General features: G+C 40.6%; 2 protein-coding genes across 2 annotated transcripts; both read right to left on the bottom strand.

The window, feature by feature from the left end:
• Window positions 1-585: 585 nt before the first annotated feature.
• LOC110837698 (uncharacterized) lies at window positions 586-7,727 on the bottom strand. The gene is made up of 9 exons (XM_087349559.1): window positions 7,640-7,727; window positions 6,718-6,876; window positions 5,624-5,719; window positions 5,210-5,392; window positions 4,810-4,987; window positions 4,113-4,275; window positions 3,692-3,856; window positions 3,050-3,189; window positions 586-1,826 (listed from the first exon to the last, which is right to left on the bottom strand). The coding sequence occupies exons 1-9, from the start codon at window positions 7,683-7,685 to the stop codon at window positions 1,613-1,615; spliced, it is 1,344 nt and encodes a 447-aa protein (XP_087205685.1). The 5' UTR covers window positions 7,686-7,727; the 3' UTR covers window positions 586-1,612.
• Window positions 7,728-10,302: 2,575 nt separating this feature from the next.
• LOC147873724 (uncharacterized) lies at window positions 10,303-14,316 on the bottom strand. Its single transcript, XM_087349558.1, has 9 exons — window positions 14,160-14,316; window positions 13,846-14,004; window positions 13,539-13,634; window positions 13,231-13,413; window positions 12,831-13,008; window positions 12,208-12,370; window positions 11,786-11,950; window positions 11,192-11,331; window positions 10,303-10,618 (listed from the first exon to the last, which is right to left on the bottom strand). The coding sequence occupies exons 1-9, from the start codon at window positions 14,203-14,205 to the stop codon at window positions 10,405-10,407; spliced, it is 1,344 nt and encodes a 447-aa protein (XP_087205684.1). The 5' UTR covers window positions 14,206-14,316; the 3' UTR covers window positions 10,303-10,404.
• Window positions 14,317-18,068: the final 3,752 nt, after the last annotated feature.

Genomic DNA, 18,068 nt, shown 5'->3' with positions numbered 1-18,068 from the left:
TAACATGCCAGGATTGCCCCATTAAATACGTCTATCAGACCCGGTGTAGAGAACATGTCTAAGCCATAAGAAGAAACAAAACTAATTCAAGGTGCGCTCAACTCCTTCTGGATACCCAGCACACAACAGAGAATACCATGACAACTTTGTATGTGGCTACCAAGGGACAATACATGAATATTCCAGAAAATGTTCATATATATATTTTAGTAAAAGAGGCACTTACATTAACAAATCTTATTCGGACCTTATCAACCCCATCTATGAAATTTTAATCAAAACACACAGCATTAAACCGGTTTAGGTAATGCGTTCTTTCACTGACATGCAGTTTCGTTGCAGCTCTTGACTAGTTTACGTCGATAGTTGGTGTTCCCATGTAAGTACAAAAGCTTTCTACCCCCTCCTTCTGATTAATAACTTGTTTATCATTGTGTTTGCCCATTTGTTTTATGTCACAGCACTGGCAAACTTAAATAATAAAATAAATATCTGTGGAGTATTTCATGGTAACTTAGAATAATATCCCATTTGTAACGATAAGTCACAAAATTTATAATTACTTCACATTTCATTGTCTATATGTAAGAGATGAAATATCTTTTTACTTTTATTCATTAAAATATTCCAGGTACAACACCTTTTTTTTTTTAGACATTGCATGTTGAGACATGTTGACCATCTCCATTTTACTACACATATATATAACTTGCATAATCATTTCAGATTTAATTTACTGCTCATAAAATTCGTTTTATATTAATTTTTTATCCCTATGTTTACAGATGTGTGCATTACACTAATCACTTTTCCTGCAAATTTCTTTTTGTTTACGTTGCAACAATAGTTATCAGATTCTAATTTTTTAACGACCTAACCAAGTCATATGTCGGGACCATATATTCGGTGCATTTACTGTTGGTTACATTTCAGTCATTTGAAATGCTTATGTTGGGGAGTATTATGCTGTCATTATAAGACTTTAATCAATACACTGGAAATAGTTTAGCTGTTCAGATAGACACTTGCTCACTCGGACATCTTTCCATATTATCAAGCATGGAAATGTGAAAATGGCATAGACTTAACTTCAGGCATGTTGCTGTACTTTTCCCGTGTTAATGCGGCAACTTCTTTGACAGCTGCGTGCGGCGTGGAATCGAAACAGATTATTGCAGGCGCTAGCATTTACTTGTACGTCTTCTGTTCTACTTCTGAATCCTACGATTTGTGTAGGTAGAAATCTCTACAACTTTTTCCTCGGCGTTTGCAAATACATTTACCTCTTAATTGATTTATTTTAGCATTATATCTGTGGCGCCTACAAGTGTGTTACAAGATGTGACTGTTGGGCCTAATATTGTAAGTTCAGGTTTAAAACAAAACATATTCTCCGGCTTATACGCCACTTTGTGGTTTGTATACAAATTGAAGCGTCCATAATGTGGCCGATTTAGCTCGTTATACTACAGTTAAAAACACTAAGAATGTTGTACATAAAATACACGTAACTTAAGGGAAAAAATTATTGAAGGTTCCGTTTTAACGCTAAAAGTTTTTTCTCAATGTTTGCACACATCAGTCGTATAAGACCAAACTGATTGGTGCACTATTACAGATTATTCTTTATCAAGTAGGCAAGATCACCCAAAAGCGCGGCGTTGTAATCTATGGCGACCTCGTTGGAGATGTAATTACTGCGTTCGTCCTTGTAGTTGTCGTTGCTATCAGGACCGCCCACCAAGGCTCCGGTCAGGACGTGGAAGTTGGGGCTGGCGCTGTTGTATGTGTTCCAGTCACACACCGCTGGGGCGTCGGGGCAAGAGCTAGGATGAGAATAAAGCACATTGTATCCGGCATCAGTTTCACATACAGCCACTGCTACAACTGTTATGTCCGGTTTTTTTCGTATTTTCTTTGTCTTCCTTCCCCGTTCTGTCAGTATTTTATTCACTATCGAAAAGTTTGCTTGTGTGTCTGTCCAACCCGTCACACGTATTTAATATTATTTGACTTTTACATCGGCGGACACAGTTGTTACCTGATTGGTTCGAAATGTAATACTGTTTACTCTTCGCTGCCATTGATTTTCAGCTTGCCTTTTGTATTTTCTTTGCTAATGGCCAAGAAAGTCTCAGTAGGGAAATGGAACTCAACAGATATATGCGTGTGCGAATTTATGAGTCGTTCATGTAACACCATAAAGCAGAAGGAAAAGCCTGCTCTTACAAACATGTAATTATCCACTTATTCTACAAAAAAATAAATCAACTATATGCATATACACGGGTTCACAAAAATATAATACGCAAGGGTCGTTGTAATTTTCGTGAGATCAGTACATCTGTACTTCAAGCATAGATCGCGGAGGCAATACGTGGTTTTTGTTCCATTACATTTCTGAGTCTTGTGCAATTTTCTAGAAACAACGAATCCCAGGTGACGATATTAGTAGGATTTCAATAAAATTCTGGAAGTAACTCGTGAACACGCGTCTCGGATGACGTAATTTGTGGTTCGGCCGATACACCCGAACATTGTTTACCTTCTGGAGTCCCCCACAGTTTTCATTTCTCTGGGTATGTAGTTACTCCATCCCGTCATGCAACATATTCCAGGAGCCGTAGGTTCATCATTCGCTACGATTTTCATCGACTATTATCAATTTTTCGCGGAGAAAGACATTCAGATCGAAACGAACTGAAGTAACAATGTATGGATTGAGAACTGTAACGAGTGTAATTCTTTACCATTACTGGGAGAACGATGGGCAAGATCTTCGTGGCACTCTTCTCAATTGAGAAAACACCGGGACATCGCGAAATGAGAAAGCGTCTGCCAGGCTGAAGGCGTCTTGCAGATGTAGAATATGACACTGTGCAATATGCTAAGATACCGAAGTTAGCGATAAGTTATTAGCACACTGAAGTATTTCATTTCGACCACAGACTAGAGCAGCAGCACAAACACTGGCTTTTAGTTATAGAATTATTTAGGTTATTTAATTAACGACTGAATGAGATACTGGAAACTTAAAAGTGGCACTTACCTGGATCTGTGATGCGGGCGAGTGGGTGGATTATAGCCATAGCCTATAATGAAGCTGCGTCCAGCATCTCCCAATATGTAATCGACCTGCTTCTTGATAAATGCACGATTAATAGCAGCATTGATACCCAAATCCGCTCCCTGAAACACATTTCATATCTCTAGAGTATGCCCGCTTAATTTATTTATGGTAATGAAGAATGTAGGTATTATCAAACGCATCATTCTATAAGTTGTTCCGAAATGCGTTGTGTTCGACTATGTTTTCTCCTTTCCCAAGATATTTATCTTTAGGAAGAACCCTCCAGTTTCTTAAATATTATATAGGGGGTGTAAGGGCATACGATTATCCATATATTTTTGGGTTGTTGCTCGGTTAAATCTTTCATATTTGGCCATGTCTGAACGTTTCCACAGAACATAGTGTTTTCTTTGTAATTATCGTCATCCTTACAGATAGTGACGATGACTTATTCCAGCAGAAACGCTCGCACGCAACAAATACAGAGCACAGAAGCTCATTAATAAGTATAGAAGCTAAGGATGTGTTAGGAGTAGTAGCCATTTATAATTCCATACTTCTGGCGTCTGTATAGACCTGATCACATCTTGTGAATATTCCATCCACACAATTATTGATTACCTGAGCACAAATGAATGCGACATTGGCAGCCATTCGAAGGGAGCCCCATTGGTCGATGTATACGAGACCCTTTGGTGTATTCTGCTGGGAAGTCGTGATGTAGTCGCAGTAGCCTTGCACCTTGTCCTTGTAAGCCTGTTTGCCTGTGATCTTAGCCAGCAACACCTGTGGAAGATATCGTCCATTTATGTTGAGGAGAGCCTTCACGAAAGCGATATCGCATCTCGTGATTAGTCGTCACACCCCTTTCTGTCTATTTCATTTATTCGAGATTTGAATCGATATGAGGCCGAGTATTTCCTTGCCTGGAAAACGTGACTTCAATTGCTTATTTTATCAGATGTAAATAATTGGGTCTTCGTAAAAGAGTTAATCATCTCACTAATGTTCGACTGTGCATAATTCTCTACAGTTTTCTGACCTGTACTCCAGATATTTTCTGATCCCAAGTGAAACCACCGTTCCAGTTCCCAAGGCCGAAATCGTTGTATAACTGTTCCGCTTTGGTCAGGTAGGTGTTGTCGTTGGTTGCCCTGTACAGCCACACTGCAGCCCACACCAGCTCGTCCTTGTAGTCGCCGGATCTGTTGTAGATTGGAAGAAAACCGATTTATATGAGCAAGTCGTCTGAACATTTAAGTTTAATTGTAAGTAATTCTGTGAGTAAGGAGACGTTATTCTCTTACACACGGTTTGAGTACATTATTGTGAATAGCATCAAGCATACACCTCGATATTCCGTCCCTAGTAACTCTGAAATCATAACGGTATAACCAGAATTAGTATTATGGATATGCTGCACTGTAAATCACTGATCTAACACTTAATTGTACAGTAACTTAAAATTCATCATGTAGAAATTCTGAGTGTTAGAGATATGGAAACCTGTGGTATTTTTCATGAGCAAGTGGTGTTGCCAGCAGGGATATAAGAAAGACATTAGTCTATATCATAATATCAATATGGAGGAAGTGTAGATCGTTTGCTTCATGCATAATCAGTAAATGAGAGGATATCTTTCCAGGTGCTTCTTGATAGACTTTCCTATGATGGCGAAAATTTATCAGATAACGATATTTTTATGATATTTCCAAATAACATAAATCAGTAAGACGTACGCATAGAAGCTCTGAGCATCGGTGATGGAGTCACTGTATTTGCCGCGATAATTGTTGGCGAAGTCGAACAGCTGCTTGGCGTGTGTGAGAAGGGTACTGGCGTAGCCGGAGTCGACGCTCGTGAACACGATGGAAGCTGTTGCGAGGGCGGCCGCTGTCTCACCTGCCAGATCCGATCCTAGAAGCATTCGGGGCGAACTCTAAGCTGCTGTGCGTTGTACGTGCTGGATTGGTTCTTAGGGCTGTTATAATTCTAATTATACAGTCATTTAAAATTGAAGTATCCACCGCCGCAGGATCTGAAGTGTATCTTCCAATTTTACGACTCGAATATGAAGAATGTATCCTCAGGATACGTTTTGTAATTGAGAAAGCAGAGGGTCATTTAAGTGAATCCTACCTGGATGGGACGTATCGATCTTGTACGCGGGTCTGCTCATCATCATGTCCTCGGGACGCCCCCAGTATGCGTGGTCCACATCTCCTTGTCCTACTTGTCCGTACAATTCGTTCTGGCTCACGTGCGCCTTGATGAAGTAGTCCGTGCCCCATTTAATCAATTTGCGAACATCAGCCAGAGCGCCTGTGACAATCAACGATCGGATAACGTGTGTTCGGAAACATTGATTTTCGTATGAGGAAGATGAGAGGACTTTTAGCAGCATTTTCAAGTGACATCAGAGAAAATTCACAATATACTTGTTTTGCGTCGTAAGCGTAATCTTGTATTTATTTACAAATCCTAATGCGAAATTTCTGGTACAGATTCCCTGATTCGTTTAAAGAATTCTGTTCGTAACTTCGTATGTCTTACCTGCTGCGACGTATCCTGCTTCGTCGTCCACAACACCCCAAGCTATGGTGGTAATTGTGTACGCCATAGGGAAACCGAACTTGACATAGTCACCAGCTGTGGAAACACAAAAACCATACAGACGCATTTCACTACCACACGAATGTCATTTATAAAAAGCCATATCATGTTACTAATTATAGACTTACCAAACGTTTATAGTGTAAGCAGAGTTTTGTCGGATAACAAGACATAAACAGACATTAATGTGCCAGTCATTTTCTGTGTCAATCAAAAACATGATAAACTTACACACATATTTAAAAATTACTAAGCGGAAAAAATTTCTGTATTTCGTGTCCAGATCATTCATCATTAATGTAATGAGAAAACGCCTTAGGCCTGCACATTAAAATGTTTAATGCAACAGTTTGCCAACAGTGGGAGAAGAAGGAAATGGTACAAGCGTGCTCTGTGTACATTTCCAAATAATTTATTGCAAAATTCACAGCATGTTAAAATCGGTTCCATGCCTCTTTTCTCTGGGTAAATGATCTTGTTACAAAATTATGGTACTGACAGTCAGTGTTTGTGACGTGGACGGCCTGGTAGGCAAGTGATCTTGTGCGCATGTGTAACCCTCTATATCTGAGTACAGAACATTGGTCTTTAGTACAAAGATATTTCTCCCACGTCTTTGATACTTTCCGCTGTCCGTAGTATCATTATTCATTTATTTATTTTGTTTTTATTATTTACTTTTTAACTTCCAGTGTTTTAAAGTATTACCAGTAACGTTTATACCAATTATAACAAGCACGACGTTTTCCGGTCTGCTAGTAGTAAGGTACATGTCTACTCAGGACGCATACGTCATAGGAAGTTTTCTCTCGCGTACAGTAAATGGTCTACTATCCAAGGATATTTTCCTGGATAAAATAATCGAGCTAAAGAGAGGATTGAACTTAAATAACTTATGTATATGCAGGTACAGCGATGTATCTGACTTATTGGCCCGAATGTAACATTGACTTGTGCTATGAGAATGTTGTGTTGAGTGCTTTATTGGGGTTCAGAACTTGGGCATAGGTGCATGTATTTGTTAGTGCAATTACCGTCATAGTAACCGCCTGTGAGGTCCTCGCCTTTCTGACCCTTGTCGTTCAGAGCTGAGTCCTTCCTCCACGTGACCCTCTGATCAGAGGGCAGTTTTCCCGATCGCTGAGCTTCGTAGAAGAGTAGCAAATCGCGGAGCACTTCCTTGTAGTCGTAAGCTGTACCATGTAACATGATGATCATTAACGATTTTACAACTGACATGAACACCCATATTCCGTCTACTGTTCCTGTTTACGTGACTGAATTAGTTCTGTGATGTGTATGATTCATAATGGCTCGCGTAGCATTACTTCAACTGTTACAGGATTATTTTGTTTTGAACCTGCTTTCACTTTTTTCCTATCTAAAGTCGGATTTTTAAATATTATTTGAAGTTTCTGAGCCTTGTTTATGATTCTAAAAGGGGGGAATATTTCGGATTATTATGGGCCTTCCGCGAGAAATCTCTTTGTTTTCTGTTTCGCCCTTTCAATTTCACTGCTATGGACATAACAGAAGACCATCATGTGTAAAATATTCTAAGTTTTCAGAATATTTATTTTTATAGCAATTTTCTGGCCGTTCCCATTAATAAAACTTACTTTGCGACATCGTCTGCTCGCATTTTTATCTTCATTAAGATTATACTTAAATCTCGGTATTTATTTGAGTCTGTCAGTATTTTCAGGACTACGGTATCACGTGCATCTTGATCCAATCATAAAGGAATGGAAATCAAATATATTCGAAAATAAATATTCTCTGGTGCTTTACGAAAGATGGTGGAAATGTATTAAATACGTTGAATTACAACTTTAACTCAAAACTTTGCCTTCAACCAGTGTTTTCTTTACACGTATCGCTTTACTTTGTGCTGTGCTGGGCTGGATATCAAGTAAAGGACCTTCTAACAACGCAAGAAGCTTAACCCCCTCTTACCTTGACAAACCGCGAGAGCTGTCAGAAAGAAGACGAAGATCCGCATTGTCTCTGGCTGCTGTTGTCCTCAGAGAATTGATCTTGATAAGTCTCCGGGTTCATATTTATACCCAGAACATACGTAATAACAATCTTATGAATGTCACCTTAGGTGTCAGAGCTCATTCATAACGCTTTATGCCCGCGTTTGATTTGTGTGGAACTGTACGACACAGTTGTATAGTGTTTTATAGAAGCGTATTATATTGTTTGTACTCACATAATATGGCACACAGTGGAATAAACAGTTTTCGTGAAGGTTGTCATATTTAAAGAATATCCAAGTAGGATTTGAGGTTTTCACAGCGGTGAGTCTGGTAGAAATTTACCGAATCATCGTCCTGACGGGGGCAGTTAGGACCACTGGATCGTCGGTAAACTACTACCAGAGTACAGTCCACGACTGTAATCTTGAGACTTGCAAGGAATGCAGTAAGTCCGGATCGTTAAAGGCAGACGCTATCTTTCCACCGTCCTTCTTCACCCCACTTCCTCACCCCGCAAGTCTCAAGATTACAGTCGTGGACTGTACACGGAGCTACAATTCAGAAGACAGCCATCTAAAGAATATCTTCTTGAGAGTTCTTTTCGACACGTGTGTTACGTCCATCATTTCACTCACTTCAAAGGCACCTAACTCAAAGAGAGAGAGAGAGAGCGTGCGTGTGCGTGCGTGCGTGCGTGTGCGTGCGTGCATGTCCACACAGAATGTTTCAAAACATAATAATTAATAATCTGTTCAGAACAAACAAAGACATAATTCATAATCATTGTCATCGGCAACAACACAGATTGCCAGATGGTTAGGGTCATACAATTCGAGATGCGAAGAATTGTGGTTTCCTCGCGAGAGCGTCGTATATTTCGGAGTTTTGGAGTATAGGAAGTACAGATTAATCGGTCGATCGGAGGCACACACGGTTTGGACTGATGTAAAATAGTGACTGTTAATTTGATGATCCAGCTGCACTTTTGTAGATTTTCGTGTTCTCGGAGTCTACCGCCTTGCGATGGACTTTTCGTTCATCTGTATAGCTATAGCGTTTTATCAGTTTTATATTGGAAGTAAACATACAAAGTGGCAATAGACAATGACCTAATATAAATCATATACTACTTATGAAACTAGGATTTTTACTAAGTGATTTTATCATTTGTCACCAAACTGAGTCGTCTTTGGTCATTAATTGAAACGCGATACAATTAATTATCAATATAGATTAGATCAGTGGATGATCATGATAAAGCTGTGTTATGTTATCCTGTTATAAGTAAACCGGAACAAAAGAAGAGGAAGAAAGACGTAATAAATACATGATAAAGATACTCGCAGCATAACAGCATCATTGAACACAGCAGCAGTAACAAAATATGCACTTCAGATGTTTAAAGTTTAGCCTGACAATCTTCTATGTTCTTAACATTTCCTTTATCCAGCACTAAAAATTATGACTTTGAGGTTATCACAGCGGTGGAGTTGTCGATGTTGGTCTTGTAGCTTCTGACAACATACGGACTTGTAAATTGACAGTAACGTTCCGGAAAAACGTACTTTCTACTTCTTCATTGGTTTATGTTCTTCAGAAGCTTTAGTAACTACTATTAAGTTCTCACGACCTCACAACCCAGATGACCAACACAGACAACGCGAAGATAAGTGCACCAACCTAAAGGAACAAAATGTAATTGAACCAGATAATTGCCTAATAGTAGTTAAACATTCCCGTTCAACATGCACAGAGTCCACTGAAATAATGCAATAATCGTCAGTGTTGATTTGCTTTAACATTGTCTGTGCGTCAAATTTACTCTTACACAACGTTAGTTTGAAACAGGCTCCAATACCCTTGTTGTGAATTTATATAAGAATGTGCCTTTTTCTACTCATCAACAACTTCGACAGTCCTGATTATTTTATTTTTATGTAGAATTTGTTCACACTTTATTGTAACTAACTGGTGATAATGTGCTAACCTGATGGAATTTTCTCTTACCGTAATGTAAGAATTTAGGACCTTAAAGTGAATTAAAATTAAGGAAAGTTAGATATGGTTTGAAAGAAATACGTAAGATTCTAGTGAGCTTCTCAGTACAGAAGTGTTGAATTATAAAGTTAAAGCAGTTTCTCATATAAGTAAAAACTTCAACAAAGATAGCTAAACGCAAGTAAAATGCCATTTTCGTTGCCAGGAAAGTTCCAAGTAGTCACAGGTGACTTTTCCCATCGTCGAGATAGCAAGCAGACGTCAACGGTTCCGGAGGGGGACCTATTAATATGGCTATGCTAGTTCCGTTAGCGTCTCGATAAATTGCAGTGGTTACCTCTACTAAATAACCAACCAGCAGTTGTATATATTAGCCGGAATGAAATAAATTATTTAGTCTTAGTATTAACAGTTTGTCGAAGAAAATAAATCATACTTTCCGTTTTGTGTTGATGTAACATGCACTATATGGTTCATCGCTTTGCGTATATCTGAGGTAATCAATGGTTTGTGAGGACACTGGCGCTTCCAGGATGTGGCCGACATTGCTGATTATAACAACATACACTGAGAACCGCCCCGACAACCATCATCCACCTACATAGCACTGGAAGAATATTCTAAATAAAATGCAAGGACTTGAAATGAAATATTTTATTGCATATTCTGTTTAAATATTACAGTTTTCTTGTCATTTTGCGCACATCCATCGCATTTATGTCATAGCACTGATGCGTAAATTTACAGATTATTCTTTATCAAGTAAGCCAGAAGACCCTGGAACGCGGCGTTGTAGTCTGTGGCGACCTCGTTGGAGATGTAATTACTGCGTTCGTCCTTGTAGTTGTCGCTGCTATCAGGACCGCCCACCAAGGCTCCGGTCAGGACGTGGACGTTGGGGCTGGCGCTGTTGTATGCGTTCCAGTCACACACCGCTGGGGCGTCGGGACAAGAGCTGTTATAAACAAAAACATGAACTCCGTAAGAGCGGGCTTTATTCATTATACCCTGTCCGTTCTTCCGTCGCTTGCATACATACCGACAACTATATCTTGAACCTTGCACGGTAGATTACATTCAGTTCTAATGGAGTTGAAATGGCAAAGAACTGCACAATAATCTGATGCAAAGTGCCAACTTAAGTTACCCCTCATCATTTCTGGGTCGAGATAGCGAAGGTGTCGGATGAGCATGACAGAGAATGCTCAATCCTCAGTCGAGAAAACATGAAACGTCTAGGCGTGTGCTTCACTATAGACGCAAGAAACAATGAGGCCGAAGGCACTTGAGAAGTAAACATTGAGACTCATGTCGTAGACGCAGAATATAACTGTGCAACAATGTCTAACCGCCTCACATATTTACCCATCAGCGTCTGTCAAATATCAGTTCGATCACACGAACCAGATTTCAGCAGGAACATTAGCTACTAAAAGCGAATGGGGACGGAGAGTTAATAGAACTCTAAGAGTAAAGATGGTATGTAATTAACAAGCAAGAAAGTGGAAAGAGCAGAAGAGACACAAACCTGGATCTGTGATGCGGGTGAGTGGGTGGATTGGTGCCATAGCCAATCACGAAGCTGCGTCCAGTATCTCCCAGGATGTAATCGATCTGCTTCTTGGCAAATGCACGGTAACTAGCAGCATTGATACCCAGATCCGCGGCCTGAAACACATTTCCTTATATTCACAATATGCCTTCTTAATGTATTTGTGATACTAAACAACGTGTGTATCACGAAACGCAACATTCCATAAGTCATGTTCTCAGATACATTGTGTTTCAGTATGTTTTCTCCTTTCCCAAGAATTTCTTCAGGGTTTACTTTCCTAAATGTTGTATATGGTGTATGTATTATGGGTTGTTGCTCGGTGCAGTGTTTTATATTTGTCGATGTCTGAAAGTTTCTGCAGAACATAGTCTTTGTAATCATCGTCATCATTAGAGATAGTGACGATGACTTATTCCAGCAGAAACGTTCGCACGCAACAAATACAGAACACAGAAGCTCATTAATAAGTGTAGAAGGAGGAGTAGTCATTTATAATTCCATACTTCTGGCGTCTGTATAGACCTGATCACATCTTGTGAATATTCCATCCACACAATTATTGATTACCTGAGCACAAATGAATGCAGCATTGGCAGCCATTCGAAGGGAGCCCCATTGGTCGATGTATACGAGACCCTTTGGTGTCTTCTGCTGGGAAGTCGTGATGTAGTCGCAGTAGCCTTGCACCTTGTCCTTGTAAGATTGTGTGCCTTTGATCTTAGCCAGCAACACCTGTGGAAGATACCGTCACATTTATGTTGAGGAGAGCCTTCACGAAAGCGATATCGCATCTCGTGATTAGCCCTCACACCCTTTTCTGTCTATTTCATTTATTCGAGATGAGAATCGATATCAGGCGAAGTATTTCGTTGCCTGCAAAACGTGACTTAAATTGCAGATTCTATCAGATGAAAATTATTGGGTCTTCGTAAAAGAGTAAATCAACGCATTAATGGTCGTCTGTGCCTAATTCCCCACAGTTTTCTGACCTGTAATCCAGAGATCTTCTGATCCCAAGTGAAACCACCGTTCCAGTTCCCAAGGCCGAAATCGTTGTATAACTGTTCCGCTTTGGTCAGGTAGGTGTTGTCGTTGGTTGCCCTATACAGCCACACTGCAGCCCACACCAGCTCGTCCTTGTAGTCGCCGGATCTGTTGCACATTTCAAGACGAGGCATTTACATTCCTGTCTCGTAATGACTGTTGGATCACTTATAAGTGATTCATTAATTTGCCATCAGCAACGAAGTGCTGAATTCAATACAAAAGTTGTAGATATTATGAACTTAGGCCGCTCTGAATTCTATCTAATGCTTATTGTGCGAAAATTTAAAATACATAGAACATAAATTAGTAATGTTATGGGCGTCGCTAAATTATGTAATTTTCGATACCCCGGTGGAGTTTTCAGAAGTTATGTGTGCTGCTAAGCATTTCTTTTTATCGAAATATCAATATGGAGGTAGTGCAGATCGTTTGATTCGTGCATAATAAGTAAATGAGAGGGTATTTTTCAAAGCAATTCTTGACAGACTCTCCCATAATGAAGAAAATTTGTCAGGTAACGAGAATTCTGTGATACTTCCAAATAACATAAATCAGTAAGACGTACGCATAGAAGCTCTGAGCATCGGTGATGGAGTCACTGTATTTGCCGCGATAATTGTTGGCGAAGTCGAACAGCTGCTTGGCGTGTGTGAGAAGGGTGCTGGCGTAGCCGGAGTCGGCGCTCTGGAACACGATGGAAGCTGCTGCGAGGGCGGCCGCTGTCTCTCCTGCCAGATCCGATCCTAAAAGCATTCGGGGCGAACTCTAAGCTGCTGAGCGTTGTACGTGCTGGATTAGTTCTTAGGACTGTTATAATTCTAATTATACAGTCATTTAAAATTGAAGTATCCACCGCCGCAGGATCTGAAGTGTATCTTCCAATTTTACGACTCGAATATGAAGAATGTATCCTGAGGATACGTTTTGTAATTGAGAAAGCAGAGGGCCATTTAAGTGAATCCTACCTGGATGGGACGTATCGATCTTGTACGCGGGTCTGCTCATCGTCATGTCCTCGGGACGCCCCCAGTATGCGTGGTCCACATCTCCTTGTCCTACTTGTCCGTACAATTCGTTCTGGCTCACGTGCGCCTTGATGAAGTAGTCCGTGCCCCATTTAATCAATTTGCGAGCATCAGCCAGAGCGCCTGTGACAATCAACGATCGGATAACGTGTGTTCGGAAACATTGATTTTCGTATGAGGATGATGACAAAAGCCTTCGGCTAGCGAGTACAATTAAAGTTCTCTCGCCATAAGATTTAGGTACCTACTTGCTGAGTTGTACCCTGCTTCTTGATCCACAATCCCCCAAGCTATGGTGGTAATTGTGTACGCCATAGGGAAACCGAACTTGACATAGTCACCAGCTGTGGAAACAAAGAAGTTATCAAATTATGTGGACCCATTTCGGTACAATTCAAACCCATCGTATGTATGACGGGAGCTGTTGCGTTTTTGTGTTTGGGATTATCGTGCGCTTTACGATTGTTCCACGGTGTGTACTTACAAGTCTCACGTAACTTTTCGTGGACATTCGACATTCGTACTTTATAGGCTACGTCATTTGAGGACACGTACCGTCATAGTAACCGCCTGTGAGGTCCTCGCCTTTCTGGCCCTTGTCGTTCAGAGCTGAGTCCTTCCTCCACGTGACCCTCTGATCAGAGGGCAGTTTTCCCGATCTCTGAGCTTCGTAGAAGAGTATCGAATCGCGGAGCACTTCCTTGTAGTCGTAAGCTGTAACACAATGATGATTATCGTTATTAAAGGAGGCTTCTAGTCCTGTAAGTGGAATGCCGTCTCACTGAACGTGAGACTCTTTTAAAGTCTTCTTAATTTTCTGATACGTTCGGGGTGGTCATGGTCGCTAATAACGCTGTTCAGTACGTTACCTTGGCAGAGCGCAAGCGCTGACAGAAGATAGACGAAGACCCTCATTATCGGTTGCGGTGGTTGCTCGCCGAGTAGTGGTTTGGATAGGTCCTCGGGTTCGTATTTATACCCGGAGCACACGCAGTAAGTGTCGCTTCAATGTCACCTTAGTCGTCAGACCTGATTTATAACACTGAACACCTGAGTCTTATTTGCCTGAATCTGCACCACATTTACGTATGATATTTATAGCATTCGATTATTTGATTGAGGCTGTGGAGTAACCATTTTTCATTATGACGTTGACAATCCGAAAATATTTTCTTGGAAGTGCTAGTCGACATTTCGTTTCATGTGTTCCACTTTTGTCTATTTTGTTGTTATTGATAATTTTATTACTTTTTTACTGCTCTGTGTTAATTTCTGTTAATGGTGTCCGCTAAACTCCAAGCGTCCTTGAGCATCATTCAAGTAGCCCGTGGTACAGCTAGATTTAGAATTTAATTCTAAAACAATAGGAATTTAATTCTAAAGGTAACTGTGCTGATATGCCAAAGTAATTGTCTGATAAGTTCATCAGTAGACTCAGTTCCATATTATAATTTGCTTATTTTTGTAGAATTAGTATTAGTATATTTCTACACATTGTACTATGTTGTAATTGAAATAAATGTATAGTATTCAGGACGGTCAGTTATAATGGTCTATCCGTGATTCAGAACTATTTAATGCATCCTTACGCAAACATAGAAGTTAAAATGGCACCAATATATGTGATGACGATTCTTACAACATTATGAAGATGATCGGTTCATAATAGCAAATCAATGGATGTAAATTACCATTAGCGTAACTCTGACAAAGCTTGACATGTTTCTCAACGATCAATTAATTTTGGTTAAAAGTTAATTATGATCATATACAAGCATGTTCCATTTAAACGGGGGCGCGGGCACATAATTCACTGTGCATTTACTTAGTCTTTGTGTGAAGGTTTTAATTGCATGTTTCTTATAAAAACAAAACTTTTCGAGTTGATTGTCTGCATTAGGTTCTAGTAGTAAACGTCTAGAAAAGGGATTAATGTTTGTAGCGGGGGATTTTGGGAAATTCAGAAGAGATCAGAAGCGAAAATGAGATATCAAAAGAACATACGAGGTGCGATCGGAAAGTTTCAAGACTGTGTCAATAGAGGGCGAACCGGATTTAGTACGAGCTTCTGCCGCTAGGGGGTGCGGCCTACATTTATAGTGAATCAGTGTGCCAGCCGGCATCATCGAATTAGCATTTGTTTCTTAGTTACGGGCGTTTTGGTAGTGCATTACATCGAACCTCCTGCGATTTCGGAATGGCGGATTTTCATGAATAAAGAGTGTGCATCAAATTTTGCCAAGGACTCGCCAAAACGGCTACGGAAACCTATGAAATGCTAAAGCAAGCATTTGGGGAGTCCGCAATGGGTCGTGCACAAACTTTTGTGTGGCATTCACGTTTTAAAAATGGCCGAAGCTCTGTCGATGATGATGTGCGTTCTGGACGACCATCTTCGAGCACAACGCCCGAAAATGTTACGAAGATTCGGCAGGCCATTCACGAAGATCGACGTCTTACCATCAACGACTTGTGCGACATTGTTGGGATAGGCTATGGGACCTGTCAGCCGATTCTAAAGGACGGAAGCGGCCGTCAAAGTGGCGCAACCACAACTGGCTGCTGCATCATGACAACGCGCCAGCGCACACCGCCCTCAAAGTTCGGCAGTTTTTGGCCTCAAACACCATGGCCGTCATCCCGCACCCTCCTTAGCTCCGTGTGACTTCTTCCTCTTCCCAAAGATGAAAATTCAGCTAAAGGGAAGGAGATTTGAGACGATAGAAGAGATTCAGGCAGAATCGCAGATGGTGCTTGACAGGCTGACAAAGAAAGATTTCCAGGGATGCTTCCAGGCTTGGCAGCGGCGCTGGGATCGTTGTGTTCACTCCCAGGGGAACTACTTCGAGGGTGATGGATGAATTTAATACCTGAGATAAGTGTACGGGTTTTTTTATAGGCGCAGTCTTGAAACTTTCCGATCGCACCTCGTATATCCACCGGGAGTCAATGCGTATGCCAGAAATGAAGTGCTCCGTGAAACGCAGAACTATGAGAGACAGCGACAAAATTACTTTACTTCTAGCTTAACTCGTGCTGAGGTAGAAAATGAACCATGGCCGCAACGTGTTTCCTCCCGTCTAGGAAGGTCACTGCACGTCCTGGCAACAATATACAAGACAAGTTTTTATGTTTCAACTCCGATATTGTCTTCTCTCATTTTCATGAATCATAATTCAATTTCTTTAATTGTATTTCTTCTCAACTGGTCCCTTCCGGAAGCTAAAGACATCACTGTAATCACAGGTTTGGTCTGCTATCTGGATTTTTACTTATGTTTTTGGACACCATTTCTTCTTCTTTTTCTTGGTTTCTTGATGCCTGGTTTTCACACCTCCTTCGTTTATCCGCCCCACTTTTCACTTTTGTTTTATACCCACTTGCAAATCCCCCATTACACGCTCTCATACAAACAATTTTATAATTTTAAACCGTGGTCATAAGAGACAATGGAACGGGAATTCTCTTCATAGGCGTATTCTTTGATGATTTGCTAAGAAATGGACATTGCTCATGTACATCTTCTGACTCTCATACACATTTGACGATTCCGTCGAGAGAAAAGTACTTGCCGTTTAATATAAAGTAAGCTCACACAGCGATTTCTGTGAAAATGTATGTCAAAATTTATTTTGAAAATACTTTCAGGCTTGCAGTGTAGTTCAGATGGCAGATATTTTCAAACGTCTATGTGACATGACACTCAGCTACCCTTACCGTATGCAGTCTTCCAAATTGAAAAATTCGAACAGAAATTCCACATTAGAACTTTCCTTCACGACGATGAAGTAGTAGCGAACTGGGCAGCCAGAGCAGATCTACTCTGGTATACCATGGAGACTCCCGATGAGTCCTTGTAAACAAAGCTAGCCCATTCAAACTATTTGATAGACGAGAATGGTGGCGTTAACTCAAGGCGGAGACAACCCCCAACCCCACTTACAATCCCGGCAGCATACTGTAAATTTATCCACGACGATGTCCTTAAACGTTCGTCCCAAAACGACATTGAAAAATGAGTACATTTAAGCGTCGTTAAATAAGCCACTGATGAATTAATAAAAAGTACACGGTGGTCCACACTATTAATCATTTTAGGATAACAGAAGCTTGCACTTGGCTTTCCAAGTCTTATCCAACTGTGTCAAAGTCTCACAAAAGAATTAGCCTGTTCAATAAGTCTGTCAGACTCTTTAGCGAATACGTTCATTAGAACAGCTTAATTGTGCTACTGACTTAACCAGTGATCTGTCTCTGATAGGACCACAGTGACTAAATTAATTTGAATCACTCGCGTGACTTTCGCCCTGCCACATCCCGGTGGATGGATATAGAGTCGCATTGATGGGTCCGAAACCAAAGTACAGCGGCTCACTACTACCTAATAGGTGAAGTTTAATATCAGTTTAATCCAGTACTGGAGTCTTTTAATTTTACATCCATTCTGTCCATGGCAACCCTTCCGCCAGATGGGTGCCTGTTTGCCACTTTTAAGGAGTTGTGCAAAACAAATTATCTTAAGATGGCTGTCTTCTGGGTTGCTTTGCCGTGTAGTCAGGTAGAAGTTTACCGACGTTTCAGAGAACTTGCTGCCTTCATCATCAGGGCGATGAATAAGCTCATTCATCGAAGACTACACGGCTCAACAACCCATAAGACAGCAATCTTCAGATTCACCTCCGTGAAAACCAGAAATCCTACATAGGTTATCTTAACGCTGCTTTAAAGAAAGTTTCCCATGTACGAAACAATAGTAGATGTACCTAGACATTTCCAAA

This window comes from Zootermopsis nevadensis, unplaced genomic scaffold (genome assembly GCF_977971745.1).
Source record: "Zootermopsis nevadensis isolate Lab colony 2312 unplaced genomic scaffold, Znev_1.0 Znev_ptg000016l, whole genome shotgun sequence".
Lineage (NCBI taxonomy): Eukaryota > Metazoa > Arthropoda > Insecta > Blattodea > Termopsidae > Zootermopsis > Zootermopsis nevadensis.
The sequence above is the reverse complement of the archived record's forward strand: the minus strand, read 5'-3'. Positions and strand labels throughout refer to the sequence as shown.

Excerpts from the sequence above, each read along its gene's own strand:
- LOC110837698 (XM_087349559.1), bottom strand. The coding sequence starts at position 7,685 with ATGCGGATCTTCGTCTTCTTTCTGACAGCTCTCGCGGTTTGTCAAG. Across the intron at positions 6,877-7,639 it reads AGCTCTCGCGGTTTGTCAAG|CTTACGACTACAAGGAAGTG; the intron begins GTAAGAGGGGGT and ends TACATGGTACAG. Across the intron at positions 3,857-4,112 it reads AGAAAATATCTGGAGTACAG|GTGTTGCTGGCTAAGATCAC; the intron begins GTCAGAAAACTG and ends TATCTTCCACAG.
- LOC147873724 (XM_087349558.1), bottom strand. The coding sequence starts at position 14,205 with ATGAGGGTCTTCGTCTATCTTCTGTCAGCGCTTGCGCTCTGCCAAG. Across the intron at positions 12,371-12,830 it reads GATGCTCAGAGCTTCTATGC|ATCCGGCGACTACAAGGACG; the intron begins GTACGTCTTACT and ends AATGTGCAACAG. Across the intron at positions 11,951-12,207 it reads AGAAGATCTCTGGATTACAG|GTGTTGCTGGCTAAGATCAA; the intron begins GTCAGAAAACTG and ends TATCTTCCACAG.